Below are 21,545 nucleotides of genomic sequence, written 5' to 3' on the forward strand. Positions count from 1 at the left end.
CGTACAACAAGGAAAAAATCCTCCGTATAAAAATTTTGTTACTAAGTTATTTAAGTAAAAAGGTTGTTTGTAATTTACCTAAATTCATGGCTTGAAGAAATTTTCTGCACAGTTAATGACATGTGAACTGAGTACAGAGAGCTAAATCGCTTAGCTACAAACTAAACATTCGAACTGGTTTCTAATGTGAACACATTTCTTTATCTGGGCACTTATATAAGCATATGTAATGAGTAAATATCTATTGAGTAATTTGTTGCAGCTAAAATGCGTTGTAATCAATGTAATCAATGTGTTTCAATTAAATCCTTAATCATACAAGCTACTCCACTTTAACACTTTGTCAAGTTGTTAAAATAAAAGCTGCCTAACATTAGTGGAAGATTTAGTCAGGTAATCAGCTCCCTGTCTAGAATGGCAATGGTCAGGGGTATTAGTTTACACTCAAACCTCGACTTACATGTACAATCACTTCTACACGCAAATATTTTGACACATGAAGTCAAGTATGACTGTACATCTGTCTGGACATACGATGTAATTTTCAACATACACCATCGGAAATTTCTCGAACATTCTAGGCTTATAAGAAAAATGAAAAAGCTGGTAAAAAGAAAACAAAAAACAATAATACAAACCAAATTGAACCAAATCTAGCGTAAGTTAGAGTAAATTACGCCACACATTTCTATTACTTATTCTATAACTGAAGCTAAGCACAACAACTGAGTCTCTACTTCCACTCACACTTCTCTATGGCACAATGACAACAAAAACCTCTTTTTTTCTCTTTACAAATTATCATTTTATTATTTTACAGACAATTTCAGCTTGGAGATTTAATTTTTCAAGTAGTTTTATATAATCTATTTGTTCTACAGGTGTGTTACAGGTAATTACTAGAGGAATTTCTTTTTGTTTTTTAGCTCTGGAACAGTTTAAACTGACAACATATTCGTATTAGATTACGTCGAATATGTTGGAACGGATTAACTTCGTGTGTCGAGATTTGACTGAACGAGACATTGTCTTTTCAGATTTGGTATCAAGTTTCATAACTCAGTTTACAGACCGAACCACCCAGTTTACAGACCGAACCACCCAGTTTACAGACCGAACCACCCAGTTTACAGACCGAACCACCCAGTTTACAGACCGAACCACCCAGTTTACAGACCGAACCACCCAGTTTACAGACCGAACCACCCAGTTTACAGACCGAACCACCCAGATTTCTAAGAGTTCATAACAGGATCATGCTCGCCATCTTCACTAACTTACTGTAAAACCTCTAATTGAACGCCACCCCTATTTGAATGCCACATCCATTTGACCGCCACCCTTAGAGAAGGGTCGAAAAAAGAGCGCCACTCTTTAATTGAACGCTACCTCCACTTGGCCGCCATTTTGACATTATTTGATCTTTTCGAGCCCATAATACCAATTGATCAATAAAAAAGTATCCCCAAAATTGTATTAATAATTAATCGTTTACATCAATAACAATTAATTCTCTCGTCGCCCAATTCCAGGGCTTTTCGTTTTTTCCCGTTAAAACTTTGAAAGCAACACCGTAGAAATAATTAATAACTGTTTTAGGCTAATAACAGTTCCTTGTTTAACGCAATCTTGATACTTCAAAGTACATGTCCATATATAAAAACAGTTTAAATTTACGTTGGTAGATGAACTTTAAAAGAAACGCCATAGAAATAATTAACAACCATCTTAAGCTAGTAGTTCCTTATTTAACGCGGTTTTGATCCTTAGAAGTACACATTTATAAAAACAGTTTGCAAATTTTGGTCAAAGGTTACGTTTAACGAATAAAACTTTTACGCCTTGTATTTGTGCTACATGCGACGCTTGACAGTTTTGCTCTGCCAAAAATTGTTTGGACGCTAATATCGACTATTTCAACAGTGCAGAAGAAGAGTTGAGGTCCGATGACATTGTGGAAGATATAGGACAACTAGAAGATGTTTGTTTCATCGAAAGCAACAATCAGAACACAGCTAACTTAACAAATGATGACAACATTTTTGTTTTGAAAACGTTAATTTTTGTTTCTACATGTAATATAAATATAGTCCGCTTATGTCACTTGTTCATGAATATATATTTGTAGCATTTGATAGAGTATCCTTATATAACTTATAAATTTGCAGATTTATAGCGTACTACTTAATAGCATCATTGCGGTAATCTGATATTAAAATTGATCGACGCTCGTAACTCCTCTTCTATTGCACATAAAAAGTTAGTTTTGGCAACAAATTGCAGCATACATATATATGAGTGCAAGAGCTTTTATGCAACATAGTCAAATATAAAATCAAAATATGTTTTCAAATTTACAATGAAATAAAAACTGAAAGCTCTAACAAATTGCAAAGCAAAACACAGGCTATATCATCGCAGGTTAATTGCAAACAATAGATAAGAACTGGTAAAGATATTTCTCGGTTTCTCAATGCATACTTATTAAGAGATCTTTGGCAAGTTGGAGGTAAGGTAGCAGATTTATTGCATCCAAAAAGTTTAATATCGTTCTATCGGAAAAGAGGGCAAAATATACGCAACATTTACTTCGCCCAAAAAAGGGCTAAACTTATTTTCCCAAAATTCTGACGAGCCATCTAAAAAATACACTGCCAGCCTCTATTTGACCACCACTACGGTTGACAAATAGAGCACCATGACGTTTAATTAGAGGTTTTACAGTACTTCCCCACGATGCCTTTGGCTACTGTGAAAGGTCATCAAAAACATGGCTATGACAAGCGGTTTCCATTTTTGCCCCGGAAGCATCTCTTGAGATTAATTTTGACAGAGAGTAGTAAGTTATGAGTAGCTAATTTCTACCCATTCATATATTTTTCTGCTTGTGACTGATTGCCATTCGGCAGGCAATTGTAACTCATGTAACAGACAACTACGATGCCATCAATTATCGGATGAGCGCATTGAATGACTACAGTGAAATGACTCCTGGTTGCTTACGGTAACCCTTCGGGTGCGCTGCTTTTGGAGCAAAGGCTAAATAACAAACTATTTGTAAAAAGACAGAATGGTGGCGGCGATTCAGTCAGATCTTTAATAAAATAAACTAATAGTTGAACTGATTGGAGGAGAAAAATGAGATGCTGCTGGGAATAAATGAGTCGGCGAGTGCTGACAACCTTCAGACAGTACAGGTTACATTGAACAATGCTATTTTTGAAAACTGCGGCAAGTACATAGAACAGCACAAAATTGATGGGTTGAAAACGAACTAATTTCAAAGCAATCACGACGATATTTTAGCACGGATGGTGGAACATTTTCAACAAAACAACGGGATGGGCAATCTTCGGTGCAATAAGCCCAGTGTCTGTCTGCCAGTCAAGGCCACTGTTTGGAGTTGGCAAAAAAGATCGCGTAGTGCAAGCTTTGAACTCATGACTTCCAGCATGGTAGACTGCCACTCTGACAAGTGCACCAATTGACTACCGAACGGCGTTTCAGAATAATTGTGCATTCATATATTTACTACACTTGATGACCTCTCACAGCACCGTAGAACTCTATGGTATTAGTAGAATATAGTATTAGTATTAGGTACTATGGTATTAGTAGAATATAGTATTAGTATTAGGTACTATGGTATTAGTAGAATATAGTATTAGTATTAGGTACTATGGTATTAGTAGAATATATTATTAGTATTAGGTACTATGGTATTAGTAGAATATAGTATTAGTATTAGGTACTATGGTATTAGTAGAATATATTATTAGTATTAGGTACTATGGTATTAGTAGAATATATTATTAGTATTAGGTACTATGGTATTAGTAGAATATAGTATTAGTATTAGGTACTATGGTATTAGTAGAATATAGTATTAGTATTAGGTACTATGGTATTAGTAGAATATAGTATTAGTATTAGGTACTATGGTATTAGTAGAATATAGTATTAGTATTAGGTACTATGGTATTAGTAGAATATAGTATTAGTATTAGGTACTATGGTATTAATAGAATATAGTATTAGTATTATGTACTATGGTATTAGTAGAATATAGTATTAGTATTATGTACTATGGTATTAGTAGAATATAGTATTAGTATTAGGTACTATGGTATTAGTAGAATATAGTATTAGTATTAGGTACTATGGTATTAGTAGAATATAGTATTAGTATTAGGTACTATGGTATTAGTAGAATATAGTATTAGTATTAGGCACTATGGTATTAGTAGAATATAGTATTAGTATTAGGTACTATGGTATTAATAGAATATAGTATTAGTATTATGTACTATAGTATTAGTAGAATATAGTATTAGTATTATGTACTATGGTATTAGTAGAATATAGTATTAGTATTATGTACTATGGTATTAGTAGAATATAGTATTAGTATTATGTACTATGGTATTAGTAGAATATAGTATTAGTATTAGGTACTATGGTATTAGTAGAATATATATTATTAGTATTAGGTACTATGGTATTAGTAGAATATAGTACAGTAGAAGCTCCTATAACGTAAATTCCAAATAACGTAAAAAATTTATGTGAAGTTTTTGCTTCCTACTCTGTAAAAAATTCCATATAACGTAAAGTGTCAAGTTGGGTGAGTTTTAAAAATTGATTTGAATGTTAGTATATTTCGCCGAACTTGTGAAAGAAAAACGCTGTGCGTTTAACGTTACATTTGTTATATGTACCTTTCACGGCATTTTAGTTCATCATAATGAATTGTTACATGCGTCGACAAAAAGGCAAATAAGATAGCTAAGCAATTGTCCATAAATATAAAGGCGATCGATTGGTGCAGGTGTTACAGCGTCGGTCTACCGGCTTTAATGTCACGAGTTGGAGTACCGTTGAAAATTATTTTAATCCTAACCTTGACCCCTGGATAGTGATAGACGACAAACAGGTAGAACTGCTTTTTATAGTGAAATATTTTGTTGTCTTGCCTTATTGTAGACGTACAAAATATTTGTTATTAGCTTTACCTTGTAGAATAGACTTTGCTGTTCAGAAAAATATGCAAATCATTGTAAATGAACGTCGGAAATGTGCAGTTCCTATCAACTTGTTGTAAAATTATCGCCATCATGGTCTATAAAACCAGTGAGATTGATCATAAAAAAGAAAAGTTGTTGATGTAAACCAATAATTCTGCAATTACAATACAGCTTACAAGATAAAAAAGTTAAGTTAAGTTTTTCCTTTTTGCATGGCCAAAGGGGTGAGTTTGGAAAGATCTTGGAATGGATTAGGCAATTTACATGTATTTTAATGTTCCCATAGCGTAAATTCCCTATAATGAATTATTTACATTATAGGAGCGTCTACTGTATTAGTATTAGGTACTAATCAAGAATTTTCGGTGCCAATAGACTGCATCCAATCTATATAAACCAGTTGGATTCGGTTGAGATTACTTCACACAATATTTGATCCATGGCTACATTACATTATTCCATCATTACCAAGGTATTAATGCCAACACTCAATATTGAAAAAGAATAAATAAAAGTAAAGTATATCTAGAAATTAATCATTGCAAGATAACTACACAAAACAAAAACAGTAAGAGACAAACAGGATACAGCTGTAGCAGTAAAAATCTCATGTATAATTTCATAGATCCACCAGTTACCAGTCAAACCCCGGCTTATCATGATCATGTTTATATGCAAATGTTTGACATGACCAAATATTTCTCTCGACATACTAAATAATTTTCAACATACGACATCTAAAATTTCTCAAAACATTTCGGTTTTCTGTAAGTTAAAGTGAAAAAACTTCACATCTTTGTGTCTCTAAGGATGAGTGAAAATAAAAACTTTGTTCAAAGATTATTACTTTATTAATTTGGTTTTAACATATCATTTAGGTCTTTATACTTGCTTTTTCACATAATTGCATATAATGTATTAGTTTTAATGCTCTATGTAATTACAGTGGAGCCTCCACAGTGGAACCTCTACTTATGAAATAAATTTGTTTCAGTTGCTGCTTCGTAAGTAGAAACTGATATCACCATATAGATGCATTAATCTGTTCCAATGCCCCACAAAACTTGGACATAAAATTTGTGTAAATTATAAGCAAATGTAATGGTTAAAATCTGTAACAAATACATGTTAGAATTATATTACTACATAACAAAATAAATAGGAAAGCGCATATGGAAAGAAAAACAGAGAAAAATGAAAAAAACTACAAGTGTTATGTTAGTTTGTTTACCTTTAACGTAGGCCATTTAGACGAGGCAAAGCAAATACCATGAGGAGTGGGAGAACGGTGAAATAGGTGGGTGTTGTATTAATAACTTGTATTGTTGTTTTGGTTTGCTAAGAATAATTTTTTAAGATGGCACGTAGAAAGATTTGTTTACATCGGGGTGAACTGAAAAATCAGCTTCCATAGAGAAAATGTCGAACTTGACTAGTTAGAAACAAAAGTTGCCCTAGTTTGTATGTGATCTGCGATAAACCCAAATTTTACAACGAATGAAAATAAAACACTTGTTCACCGACGTTTGCTAGCAAAGGAGTGAGTGAATCTTGTTGCAAGTTGAAGTGAAGTAATCGGACTGAGATATGAAATATACAAACTGGCCTTTTGACCTTTCGTGTCTAGAAAAACTTTTGTAAGTCAAAGCAAAACTTCACCTAAAAGACATTTCGTAACTTGAAATTTTTATATGTAGTCTTTCGTAAATAGAAATTCTTCTGTACTTGAATTATTTGTTTTTGTTTTTTACGCTCCTGAACAAATCAAACAAAATACAACATGTTCTTCTAAAAATATTTGCCCATAATGTCAGGTAATATTAGCCCCAGCACATGATGATTCCTAGATAAGACCCAAACATTAGAAGTGATTGACTTCGCATGTCAATATTTGACTAACATTTCAACTGTCCTTCAAATCAGTAGTTTTAAGCAGAACGTTAATGAACAAAATTTACATAATTTACTTTTCAAAATCAATACAACAAAAAGGTTACATCAATTTGAATAGAGTTATCTAATAGTGTATGAGAGCTACCTTACTGCTCATGTGCATAAAATTATAGCCAGCATCATAGAGTTATCCACAAGCTCATGTAAAGGAGTTGTAACGAATGCCATGGAGTTACTGCCTGCTCATGTGAACAGAGTTGTAAGTGATGCCATAGAGTTACCACCCGCTCATGTGAACAGAGTTATAGGCATGGCCATAGAATTACCACCTACCCATATGAACAGAGTTGTAAACAACAAAGGAGCAACTTACCTGCTCATTTGGAATATATTGGTCAAGTTTAATTTCACTAAGTCTATCAAGGAAACTGCAAAAGAAAAAAAACACGAAGATTATCTCACTGAACAGCCACCTGATGAACACAAATGCATAGAAATATAACATCTATATAATTTTTAAAAATGGGAGTTGCTCCCTCAATTTCTTGCACAGTAATACTTCATACATCGCGGTTTCAGCAATAACAGCTTCGCATATTCAGCCACTCAAGTTTGTTGTTTTTATTTAATAATGATAACATAGGTATGGTAATGTATGGTAACATAAGTATGGTAATGTAAGGTAACATAGGTATGGTAATGTATGGTAACATAGGTATGTTTAAAAGTTGCAGTCATTCTCTTGTTTTGAAACGAATAAATACAATAGTAAGTACTACAGTGTATAGCAATACAGTAGTGTATAGCAATACAGTATTATAGTGAATTGCCACTGCATGTCTTCACCAACGATGACGTTCATTTGGATAGGCTGTCAATGTCGTCACTTACGCATTGATGCGTCACTTACGCATCAATGCGGTGAACAGTCTTTTGATATGAAAGTCTCTTAGCAGCAAGTTGGTTGATGTCTGAGATAAAAATAGATTATCTTCAGTTTATATTATCAGTAGTTTGAGACAACTATTGAATGGAATTTGATCATTCCTCCCCCTTTATATACAGATAACCAACTATAAGCACTTTTCATCATTTTGCTATATTTATGCTGATTGGCTCAAAATTATTTAGCATTGACTTTGCCTCTTTGATTTTCATCTCAGTCATGCTTTTCCGTTCAGTTGCCGCAAAGCTCTTACGAATTCAATTAATGTATATAAAAGTATGCAGCATGCAGGACATGTACTTATGTACTTATATGTATTGTATGTATAAAAGTATGCAGCATGCAGGACATGTACTTATGTACTTATATGTATTGTATGTGTGAAAGTTTAGGAAGCAGTTTAAGTTTGCTAAGTATTAAAATTCTGGCTCACGTTTAAAGGTTGACTTGCAACAACATTTACATTACAGTTATTTGGTATCAAAAGGTTTACCCTGCCTTACTCTGCTGTGTTGTAGGTGCAAAACATGTGGAAATGTGATTACAAGCTCTTAACTCTTTCGCTACTACATTAAATTCTGACCGAATGATTTTTCTACCCAAATTAATTCAAACGGATTTTCGAAAAACCAATATACGGCTAGTATTTAAGAAATATCTCGAGAATAAAAACAGATATAGTTTTACTGTAAAATGCATCTTGTTCAATAAAGATTCCCAACAACATGACTATACAGTTGTTTATATTATATAAATGTTTATTGAATCTCACTCTCACAATTTTTCTACTGCTTTCTTTGATGCAGTGTGTTTCTTATTACCAAGACGATAACGATCTGGCTTTGTCGTTTTGAAAAATAATTAGAAATGGAATTGTTGGGCCAAAAAATTTTCTATTGGTTGCACGTGATTGGAAACAAGGTTGTTTCCTTGGAGACCAAATTTAATGTCTAGCCAATGCGTAGGCTTCGTAATGAAAAAAAAGTGAAACTCTAGTGATAAGCCGATACATCGGCTTACTGTCTGTACTTATATTACCACAAATTGTTGGAACTGTACAACCAATTTTATTGGTTGCAGGTGCTTGACAACAAGGTTGTTTTATCGGAGACAAAATTTGATTAATCTAGCTAATGTGTAGGCTTCGTAATAAAAAGAAAAGTGAAACCCTATCGATCAGCCGATACGTCGGCTTGCGGTAGCGGATAAGTTAAAAGCTCAAAAACGAACAATTAAACAGAAACGGCCCTAGGTTGGAATATCTTTATTTTCATGACAGACTCAACTCGACGTGGCTATTGTTTTGACACGTGGCTATTGTTTTGACACGTGACACATCACGTGAAATAAAAGGCCAATAAAAGGCTCATTATAACACTTCTCGTGGCAGTAGTTTATGACCAACACTTCAGCTTCTACCGGAAAGCCCTTATCAAATATAGATACTCGCTACTTTACAGTTTCGTTTTAACTTGGTCTAATTATCTCGTCATCATCTGATCATGTGACCCATATTCTCAGCTAAATGACGCGAACAATTTCTGCAGCATTTTTCGACCATCACAGGTGACCAACAGGCTCCTCATGTTTATCAGAGAATGATATACACCCACTCGAGCTAAGGTTAAAAAATTAAACTAATTTTTAGGCTAGGTTTTGAGATATAGATGCTCAATCACCAGTGTTACATGCTACGAAGTTTTGTCGTATTTTTCATCTTCGTAGCATGTAAATGGTTCAAAACGTCGAATTTTTAAATTTTCGAAGTGATTCAAACTTCCGTTTCAAGGGGGGTATTTTTGAAAACATCGTAGCAACAACGAAGTACTGCGTATCATGTAAACATCGATATTCGTATTATTACACAAATCTTTGCGATCGGAGGTTGTATTTTCATCGCTTTCGTTAGTGATGTCCTTACAGCATCTTTGTTTTTGATACACATGTTTTAAAAATATTATCTTCAAAATAAAAAATGTTACCTCCAAAATTTAAAGAAAAAATCTCTTACACAATTTGACATTGACGTTTGACCTTAGACACATTTTAGGAGTGCCAGCCGCGATATAAATTATATGCCCCGTTGTAGATAAAAGCGCAACAGACTAATATAGAAAACGCGGAGTTGTACCACAATTTCTTCGTAGCATGTAAACTATCAGCTACGAATAATTGCGAGTGGTGCGACCACTCCTGCGTATCATGTAAATTCGTCCTCATTCCTATGATCAAAATCACAACTTCGAAACTCAAAAATTCGTAGCATGTAACACTAATGAAGGTGACGGCATTACAATAATAATGAAATAGATGCGTAAGGACTATAGACATGGTTTTATTGAATGCGTGAAATTCATTTGAAAAAATGTTTCGCCGAATGAGGTTGCATGAAAGAGTAAACAGAAGCACATTGTGTTCAACTACGTCACATTTGAGCCGTTATGAGAGGGATTCCAACCTACGGCCGTTTTCGTGATGGCTGCAATTAACTGTTCGTTTTTGAGCTTTTAAGAGCTTGTAATCACATTTCCACATATTTTGCACCTACAAGACAGCAGAGTAAAACATGGTGAACCTTTTGATACCAAATAACTGTTATGTAAATTTAGTTGCATGTCAACATTTAAAAATAAAATATAGTTGTTGTTTCGTGAAATTCCCAATTCACGGGTGGGTCTGGAATGCAACCCCTGCTGAGTAGGAATACTGGAAAACAAAAAGAAACATTGCAGAATATAATGCGGTTTCATCTTAGACTTGCTCAGACACGGTGCATTAATTATTTGATCTGATACAACTCATGCGTCAGAAATATATATATATATATATATATATATATACAGTCAAACATGGATAACTCAAACTTCACAGGACCGAGTGAAAGTGTTCGAGTTATCAGAGCGTTCAAGTTATCAGAGCACTGTCACAAGTCCATGTATTTATGTATTTATTAATAGATACATGTACATATACAAACTATAATATAAATCAAAAGCATAAATGGCTTGTTTCGAATTAAATGCTTCTAATGTAAAGTTTAAAATTTTTTATCAGAAAGTATAGAAATTTTTTTATCACTTGAGATTTGTTTGTTGTTTTATGTGATGACTGCCAGGACGTTTTCAGATTACAATTGGCAAAACTCGATCGCTGTCGAAATGCTCCAAAGAAAAGACATTTTTTCTTTTGAGCGTTTCAACCCCGTTTTAACCAAGATCAATTTTGCCGATTTTTCTTGAAGTTTATGCGATGGTTACTTCACTTTTCCTAGCCTTGGTAGGACCATCGCTAAGCAAATGTTTGGTAAAAATCAAATTTCACCAAACCTTTAGAAAAGTCATCGACGAAAATATTTTGCCGATGATGATAATAACAACGTCTACGAACTACTAAAAGTTGGGGTTTATCTCTATGGCTTGGAATAAAGTGATATTCTAAAGCGATAACAACCGTCTCGGTAGCCGTTGGGCAAAAAACTGTTCGAGTTAACGAAGTTGAGGTCAAGTTATCTGAAGCGATTTATCATTGCGTGGGAACGGACCAAACAAAACCGTTCCGAGTTAACCATATGTTCGAGTTAACCATGTGTTCGAGCTATCCGAGGGCGAGTTATCCATGTTTGACTGTATATATATATATATATATATATATACCCTGTTTATATTACTTTATGAATATTATACTACTTCCCTTACGCATGCACATGTTTTGTTTGGCAGATCACATGGTGGTCAACAATATATTATCTAAAAACCTTGCTGCCGCAGCACACACCAATGCTGTGGCGACACATTGATAAAATGTGTCATTTGTGTATGCAATGCATTGCTGACATGTCGTGTCTAAACAAGCACATCGGTCAACAGCAATAGTACCTGATGCAGCTGTGATTGGTAAATTGCTGATATATATATGCTGATTGGCTATCAAACAATGAGGGCCTAACACAAGCAATACTTATAGATGAACAGAAACATTCTTACTCATATAACAGATATGAGAAGGTGGCTGGTGTCAACTGGATATGTCTATGAAACCTTTCAGGATAATTCTTTAGCTGGTTAAATCTATTGAAACCGTTGTTCTTTCATTTCTGTTTGATTCATTTTATGAGCTAAAATTATTTTTTTTACTTGGCTGAATTTCATCATTAACGCGTAAGATTTTTTCTTTTGTAAAAAAAGATTTTAACAAAAAATTTGTTTGATCAAAAATCTAACAGTTGAAAAAGCTGCACACACATGATTGCCATCACCAACAATTGATCCATGATGGCAATTCATATACTGACAATACTTTAATAAAGGTAACAGATAACTCGACAAAGAAGTGCCGACTTTGACACGGTCGAAGCCAATTCTAGTTGGCCAATGTCATTCATTATTCAGTAGTCAGAACAAATAACTAAACGATGCACCGGCTCTGCTTTCAATCGGTTTAACCTTGACATAGCTATCAATAATATAATACATTTGCAAGATTTTATGTACTGTTAATTTCTTACCAAGAATAGTTCTAAATAATTTCCCTAAAACATTACCTTCTGTACATGCTATTACAATTTTTGCACTGAAAACAATAGTTCACTACATAATGCTCAATCGTGGCTCAAACTGGGATGCAAATCAACAAGAAGAACTAACCACCGCTCCGAAAACTAACTAATTTGAGTACTCGCAGCAAGATACATGATTTTATATGTATACAGTAATAATTAAATATCAATAATGTATCAACAATTATATATTAGAAATTATGTATTAACCCTTTGGCTGGGGAAACGACAAAAATGTCATTTATCGGTTGCGTGGGAATACGACATTTATGTCGCTTTCGGTAGACGTTTATAAAGCTGTCGCCTAGTAACGTTAAACAAAGAATAAGAACGCTAGTAAGTTTTAAATATCATCAGCAAGATATTAGTCGATGAATTACCATATGAAACGATTATCTGAGAGGCGTTACTTTGTGCTAAAAGCTAAAGAAATCGCGCCTCCATGGAAAAGAATAAAAGTTGGAAAAACCAGTCAACATCAGCTCGACGTTCAAAACGAGAAAATAAAAATTTATTTGATCCTGCGATCGTTAGTGATCTTTTGTCTGATCAGAATAAAAATAATTCAGATGATAGAAGTGATGTAAACTTTTTGGACTTTAAATATACAGTAATACTTCAACTTACGAGTGATCCAACGTACGAGAAACTTGCGATACGAGCCAGCTTTCAAGCAAGTTTTAGCACTAACATACGAGCCATGTTTGAGATACGAGCACTTGAGTCAGTTGCCAAGTATGCCGGAGGTGTTTTATTAGAACAGCATCACTCTGTATTTTTCAACTGCTCAGGTTATACTGTTGTATCGTGTTTTTTGTGCACGATTTTCTGTGCAGAATTATGTGAATTAAAAGTACTGTGCGTAGACCGAAAGTTTGCCAGTAAAATGAAAGATAATACAAAGAAAAAGCAAATGATAACAGTCGATATTAAACGGAAAAGTATTGAAAAATATGCGAAATGTGTATGCGTGATTCAGATAGCTCGGCAACATGACAGACATACATTCATAATTATCAAACAGAAGGATTATATTCAGGGCATTTAGTTCGCAAAAGGACTAACCATAGTTTCTAAACGGTGCAGCGATCTTCACGACCGCTGATGGCATTTGACAAACAATTGGCCGGTGACAGCGTAACTGAAACGATGCTATGTGAAAAGGCCGGCGCAATCTATCCAAACTGTTTAATAGACATTCGGACAAGTTGGCTAGTGGTCGTGCGTTAACCATTTGTGACGACACCTGTGTTCGTCCTAATCGCAACATGTTGCAAGGGCGACAAAGGCAAACGTCCTTAGATAGGTTTATCTTAAAACGGCCGGCTAGTCGTGAAAGCGAAAAAAAAGGAAAAATTTCTCGCTAACCAGCGAGAAATTTCAAACTATGAACGCCGAAAATTTTTTAATTACGTTTAGTTGAAAATGAAAGTTTGCTTTTAGGTTTGCTTCTAAGTTTGTCTTTTAACACTTTGATAAAATCTAAATTTATCAAAGTCAACTGTTGTAACGAAGGATAACTTATATCTCCCTCCCTGGCAAATGCGAGTGCTATTGTATGTATTTAATTTTACATTTTAATTAATCACATTTCCTTGCATTATTTTTTATTTGTTGCTTTTTGAAAGCATGTAGTACGTAAGGACAATAGCCAACATGTTCTTTCTGTTACAACATCTTGTTTTGAGTGTTTTATTTGCTTTTTTTAGAGTATGGAAACCAATCAATATATATTTAATTGTTCTATATATAAATGAATTGCACCAACATGCGAGTAAATTGACATACGAGCTCAGTCTCAGAACGCATTAAGCTCGTAAGTTGAAGTATGACTGTACTTAGAATATACGGAGAAAAATGATCGTTATGGTAGCTCGCACGGCTAAGTTATAGCGTTGGACTCTACCGAAAGAATGCTTCCAAGCATTTCATACAGGGACACTTGTACACGGTTGTAGTTTTTTGTAGTAGTAGATATGTAAACGAATGTTTGTGTACAAAAGATTTTGTTCATAGAAATAAATTTCAGTTTGAGCTATGCATGTTCATAAAATACCAATTTTATTGAATTTTAAAAAATAAATTACACAACATTCAGGTTTTTTTGCGGGGCTTTAACCCAGTCAAAGGGTTAATAATCACCATTTTATACTTATCTATTAATAATTATGTAGTACTAATTTTATATTTTCGGTTGTGTTTTAATAATGCAATAAAGTACTAAAAATAATTATATATCAATGAGTGTTATTAATAAATATGCATTAATGGTTGTATGTTAATGGTTGTATGTTAATGGTTGTATGTTAATGGTTGTATGTTAATGGTTGTATGTTAATGGTTGTATGTTAATGGTTGTATGTTAATGGTTGTATGTTAATGGTTGTATGTTAATGGTTGTATGTTAATGGTTGTATGTTAATGGTTGTATGTTAATAGTTGTATGTTAATGGTTGTATGTTAATGGTTGTATGTTAATGGTTGTATGTTAATAGTTGTATGTTAATGGTTGTATGTTAATGGTTGTATGTTAATGGTTGTATGTTAATGGTTGTATGTTAATAGTTGTATGTTAATGGTTGTATGTTAATGGTTGTATGTTAATGGTTGTATGTTAATAGTTGTATGTTAATAGTTGTATGTTAATGGTTGTATGTTAATGGTTGTATGTTAATGGTTGTATGTTAATGGTTGTATGTTAATGGTTGTATGTTAATGGTTGTATGTTAATAGTTGTATGTTAATAGTTGTATGTTAATGGTTGTATGTTAATGGTTGTATGTTAATGGTTGTATGTTAATAGTTGTATGTTAATAGTTGTATGTTAATAGTTGTATGTTAATGGTTGTATGTTAATGGTTGTATGTTAATAGTTGTATGTTAATAGTTGTATGTTAATGGTTGTATGTTAATGGTTGTATGTTAATGGTTGTATGTTAATGGTTGTATGTTAATAGTTGTATGTTAATGGTTGTATGTTAATAGTTGTATGTTAATGGTTGTATGTTAATGGTTGTATGTTAATGGTTGTATGTTAATGGTTGTATGTTAATGGTTGTATGTTAATGGTTGTATGTTAATAGTTGTATGTTAATGGTTGTATGTTAATGGTTGTATGTTAATGGTTGTATGTTAATGGTTGTATGTTAATGGTTGTATGTTAATAGTTGTATGTTAATGGTTGTATGTTAATGGTTGTATGTTAATGGTTGTATGTTAATGGTTGTATGTTAATAGTTGTATGTTAATGGTTGTATGTTAATGGTTGTATGTTAATGGTTGTATGTTAATAGTTGTATGTTAATGGTTGTATGTTAATGGTTGTATGTTAATGGTTGTATGTTAATGGTTGTATGTTAATGGTTGTATGTTAATGGTTGTATGTTAATGGTTGTATGTTAATAGTTGTATGTTAATGGTTGTATGTTAATGGTTGTATGTTAATGGTTGTATGTTAATAGTTGTATGTTAATGGTTGTATGTTAATGGTTGTATGTTAATGGTTGTATGTTAATGGTTGTATGTTAATGGTTGTATGTTAATGGTTGTATGTTAATGGTTGTATGTTAATGGTTGTATGTTAATGGTTGTATGTTAATAGTTGTATGTTAATGGTTGTATGTTAATAGTTGTATGTTAATGGTTGTATGTTAATGGTTGTATGTTAATGGTTGTATGTTAATGGTTGTATGTTAATGGTTGTATGTTAATAGTTGTATGTTAATGGTTGTATGTTAATGGTTGTATGTTAATGGTTGTATTTAGCTAAACCAAAATCCAGGTTTGTTAGCTTATCATATGCACTTTTCGTTATCACTTGTAAATGATTGTCAACATCAAATGGCACACACAAGTATGAGTACAAACAACATTACTTCATTGGAAATAAAGGCATTTAGAGCTCAATGCACCATAACAAACTCTGAAGTCTGTTGCTTTTTGCAGTGCAAGCTATAAACAGACCTGGATGTTGCTAAGCGCAGGAGCTGCCTGATCAATATGTGTGAGAGTAGAAATTATTACCCCACTCTGGCGCATGCAGCGGATGGCCCGTGGGGACCAGCCGAGGGAAGTTAGTTTAACACAAGCTCAACCGGAGTGAATGGAATGAGCATCAGTTTAGTGTCGTGTATAGAGCCAGTATCCAGTCACAATGAGGGTAGTTGTCATTTTATAGCTGATCACAATAGGATTGTGAAAGCTCGTGTCAGCAATTAGGACCTACGGGCTCATTTTGGTGCACGGGCTGAAGTTAGAATAAATTTGGCTGCCTGTTTCGACAGGAGAAATATACCTGACTTTTCTTTACTGCGGAACAACCCTCAAAAATGTGCAACACTCCAGTTGGGACATAGTTTAGAATCCTAGAAGTTAAGCTATCAAAGAAGGGATATTAGAAGCCATCACTACCCTTCCCTATGGCGTCATGGTACATGGGCTATGTCACATAGATTATAGCTTTAAATTCGTTTTTAATGTTACAAATCTTTGGTGAGAAAATGAATTCGAAACTGTGAAAATAGTATATATATATATATATAAACAGTAAATTAATATTTTTGAGAACAAATATTTTTCACATGTGATCTTTAAAGCCTCGATGTGATCTTCAATATCTCGTCATTTGCATGAAGAGCTGAAAGGGTGTAGGTCACAACACCAGCTAACATCGAACAAACAAGATGGTCCAATATGTAAACTATTTATCAAAAGGCACTCAGTGGTAAAGCAAGAAGATTGCTATCGCAAGGGTAGACAATCCCTTCTTTTTGAAAGGATAGTCAGTTAATATACATATATATTTCAACTTAACTTCCGTGATGTACTTCTGAGCTATTAGTGCTGCTCGAGTTCCTCTGCATTATCTTAGTCTTTTTAACATATTTTATGGCCTAAGAAAAGTGTGAGAGAATTTCGTGCCATGTATCTTGATGAGCTCTTGTGACGCCACTTTACACCTTCCTTCAATATCATGCGACTACTACCATCTGCTCACAGAGCTTTAACGATAATTGATGAGCAATTCTATTTATGTCAAAATTTCGCGCTTAGAATTCCATCACTTCCCATCCACAAAGTTCCCAGAGACAATTTTCAGAGTAAGGTTATCTGCATAATGTGTGGTTTACTCCGTGATATTGGCCAGTTTCGATACAACTCTAGTACAGCGGACCCTCGCTATACAGTTATAATTCGTTTCAGTGTTGGCACCAAAATGAGCAAATATTGTATAGAGTGGTATAGAAACCCATAGTAATTATTTAATGCAAACACCCCTGGTAAAAAACATCGAAATTTTATATACGTATAATAACTTTAATATATATATAGTATATATATTAAAAATTAGTAACCAAATAGTATATACATGTATGTTAATATACTATTTGGTTACTAATATAGTTACCTACAGTAACTTGTGTAGGTAGGTATTGTGTAAACAGTACCTAGTATTTGGTAGGTAGTTATTGCAAATATTGTGCAACAATATTTGCAATAATTTAGCAAATATAGTTACCTACAGTAACTTTAGTGTATTTAGTGGTTATGATCTGCAATAAAATGTAATATTACAATGTACTATGTGCAGTATGTACTGTAGGGAGTTCTTAACTTTGAGACAGACATATAATATAAACATTGAATTTAACTTAAATGAATTTAGCTTACTAAACACACAGCTAAGTTTTAGTATGTATTTTACTAAACTAAACTTTGACACCGTCTAAAATTTTATCACCTACCTGTTTCTGGTTTCGTTTTCACTCTAACTTATAACGAATAACGCTGAACTGAGAAAGAGAGAGCTAGCATTGTATCTTTTTAAGTATTGTGAGAGGGATTTCGGCGGATAGCATATCGGCATCTTCATTATTTCGACGTATCCTGCATACTGACAACCAAATTTTAACTGCGAGAGAAATTTTTGTATGGCGGGGTCAAAAAAACATTGTGTTCCACATCGTAAGATGAAAAACCATATAACAGAGTAATCGTAACCTGGAAGATGCACTGTGTCTACCGCACTTTTCCCACTATTAACCGCACTCCTATATAAGCCGCATTTGCTTTTATTTAAAAAAAAACGATAATAAAACAATACATAGGCCGCACCTTTTGGATAGGCCGGAGAACTCATGACGGAGCTTTTTAACTCGGCAGCAACTTTGCTGGTTAAAACGAAACAGCGCCGTTAGGCACTGTTCCGTTTTAACCGACACTTTTTAACCCAGCGCCTAACGGAACAGTACCGTTAGGTGTTGTTTCGTTTTTTTCACCGCACTAACCAGAGATTCCAATTAATGCGCCTTGGCGGTGAAAGAAAAAACTACAGAACAGCCACAGCTTCTAAATAAGCCGCACGGCTCAAACCGTCGAAAAAAGTAGCGGCTAATAGTCTGTAAAGTGTGGTATTTAATATCAAAATATGGAGTTGTCTGCACTATCACAAACTAGTTCTACCATAAGTCCTCATGCTCAAGCCGCGCGGCTTGTCGTTGGGCGCGGCTTCTGGTTCAAAGTTATAGACCGCGGCTAAGGCCATTCTTTTAAAGCTTACGTGGGGCTCAGGGCGGCTTCTCGATAAATGCTGCTCAGCTCCCGCGCTATAACCATAGAATCGCATTCATGATACACTTTTATGTATGGGGGTTTTGGCGACCTACAATTTTCAAGGTCATGTTTATGGAATACTTTAGACTAAAGAAAAATTTATCGCTCTGTCGAGATGAATTCGTGACACACGAGTGAGAGTATGTATCACTGGTATGTTTTTTCTTCCAATTTTCATTAATATATGGGATTTTTCTTTCAGCCGAATGACAGACAGAGGCAAACCGGATAAGCTAACCTCGCAATCTTATTCAAATTATCAGTGAAGATTTTATTTAGTTTGAATTCATGACATTAAATTTCTTGGGTGTTTTTTTTGTATTTCTATTTAAATAACTTTTAATTCCAAACGAAACTTCTATCTATGAAGATGATGAGGTATGTTTAACCCACCACAGTCATAGGTTATTAACACCTTTTCATTCTTGACCGGCATCTTTACATAAACACGAAGCCCTCTAACAGCGCAATAAAAATCTAGCTGAGACATGGCAAGTAAGTTCTTGATGCAAGGGTTCAGGAATTTTAATTCGAACTTGGAAGTAAAAAAAAAATTCTTTTCACATGTACTGATGTACCCTGTTTTCTTATTCAAGAGGACAGGGGTATAGCGAAACCCGTCTCAACACTCTCGCTCCCGAAGGGATCAAGGACGACAAAACCTCAGTTGTTAGCCGCAGTCTGTGGGCATATGCGGCTTGTTGCTAAGGGCGGCTAGATACCACAGACGGCTTGTTGGAGGGTTATTTTTTCCTTAGTGCGTCATGTTTGTGAGCACAAGCCGCACGGCTTGAGCATGAGGACTTACGGCATATGAATTCATATGCCACGCAAAAGACATACTAGCAAACAATTTTTTGAATGTTTTTGAAACTCAGTGACCTATAGGTATACATTCTCACTCATATGATCAACTTTATTTGACAAGAATGAATTATTTTAATAATGCAATTTTATACTAAACCTACACAAGAAAAGTTAGTTTATGCACATTAGGTGATAAAGAGAAATATCATATTCAGATACCTAATATAAAACAAGGAAAACCTGTATATTTATGAGGCTGTTACGGAAAGCTCATGCCCTGACTACAGACAACAGACTTGAGCCTTATGTATCGAGAGGAACAGAGATGTATGGGCTAACGAGACCTCATCATTAAGTAGCAGACGGATGGATTAGGCAGGCAGTGGCCAGTCTAAGAAATAGGATATGAATAACCTAGCTTGTGCTTCTGGAATGCAAAGGCTTACGATTTGCCATTTGTATGGCTATTGTTTGACAATGTTGCGACTATACCAGCAGTGGCAAGCATACTACCACACACATGCAGAATTCTCTTACCGAAAACAAAAGTTTCAGACATGTCGCGGCATGAATAAATTGAGCAGAATATTCAAACATCAACTTTTAGAGGAACTATTGAAGGCCTACAACACCCCTCACAACATGAGCTAAGGAACTAAAACATAAGACAATATGTTACAAATAATATAATATACTGCATTCACTTTGTCATCGGTGGATACTGACAACAACTTGTAGTGACATGTAAATTTCAATGTTCAAAACTAAGCAGGAATAGTATTGCCAATTTTACTGCAACAACAACTCATTTCGGATAATCCCATCAAGAACGTCCTCTCAAACCTAACTAGAAGCTAGCGAGTAATGCATTCATCTGTGTATATTGATACCTTGCCATAGTGTTCCAGAATTATTAGAAACCGTAAAAAGTGCGTCTACACAGAGCATATATACGTTACTTTTTTGTAAATACAGCTTTTATACACCCTTGGTGACCGTCATCATTTTTAATCTCTGTACATGTTAAACACGCGTTCAAGATTTTGTTGAGAATCTTGCGTTGCTGTCAGGTACTGGTCTATAGTCAACTACATAAGGCACTCAGTTCCTCTGTAGTATCTAGTGCCCTAGTTAGTCGAGAGGTTAGTACGAGGCAGCTGGTTCAATCACTCATAATCATAGACCAATAATAGGCAATGTATTGGCAGCCGTCTAATTTGCTGAGCTTATTCAAGCGCTAACAAAGCTAAAAATAGTAACATGTTGCTATATTTAGTAACAGCAAGGGTTCAGCAGCCGGGACTAAAAGGGTAGAGGAGCGCTGCATCGAAGCAACCCATGTAATTGCTAGTAGAATACCAGTCGGTCAGAGAAGTAGTGAGAACGATATAAGATTATGTTCAGCTGGTTGAAAATTGCACACGCCATCGAGTTGAAGGGAAACATGCTATTGATAAAAATACTTCCTAACAATGCCAAAATGGAGATGCAATAGGTGTGTTGTTGAAGGAAATACTTCTATTGCGATGTATCATCACTGACACCTCTAAGATGAGTAACGCTTGAACCGGCCTATGTCAAACCGATAAATCACAGGGCTTCTAAGTTTTTATTTGGATAGGGATGTATTTTAAATACCTAAAGTGTTGAAATGTATTTGCGTAGCCCACAACGAACAGAAAGTTTATAGAGCTTTCGCATTCTTCAC

At 34.4% G+C, this 21,545-nt stretch overlaps 1 protein-coding gene across 1 annotated transcript in view; it reads right to left on the minus strand.

The window, feature by feature from the left end:
• LOC137393697 (guanine nucleotide-binding protein G(s) subunit alpha isoforms short-like) overlaps positions 1-21,545 on the minus strand; it is a 66,903-nt gene that overhangs the window by 18,783 nt on the left and 26,575 nt on the right. The window contains exon 7 of the mRNA XM_068080348.1: positions 7,291-7,345. Coding sequence (XP_067936449.1) covers positions 7,291-7,345 — 55 coding nt within the window. The remainder of the gene's footprint in view (positions 1-7,290; positions 7,346-21,545) is intronic.

Source organism: Watersipora subatra, chromosome 4, assembly GCF_963576615.1.
Source record: "Watersipora subatra chromosome 4, tzWatSuba1.1, whole genome shotgun sequence".
Lineage (NCBI taxonomy): Eukaryota > Metazoa > Bryozoa > Gymnolaemata > Cheilostomatida > Watersiporidae > Watersipora > Watersipora subatra.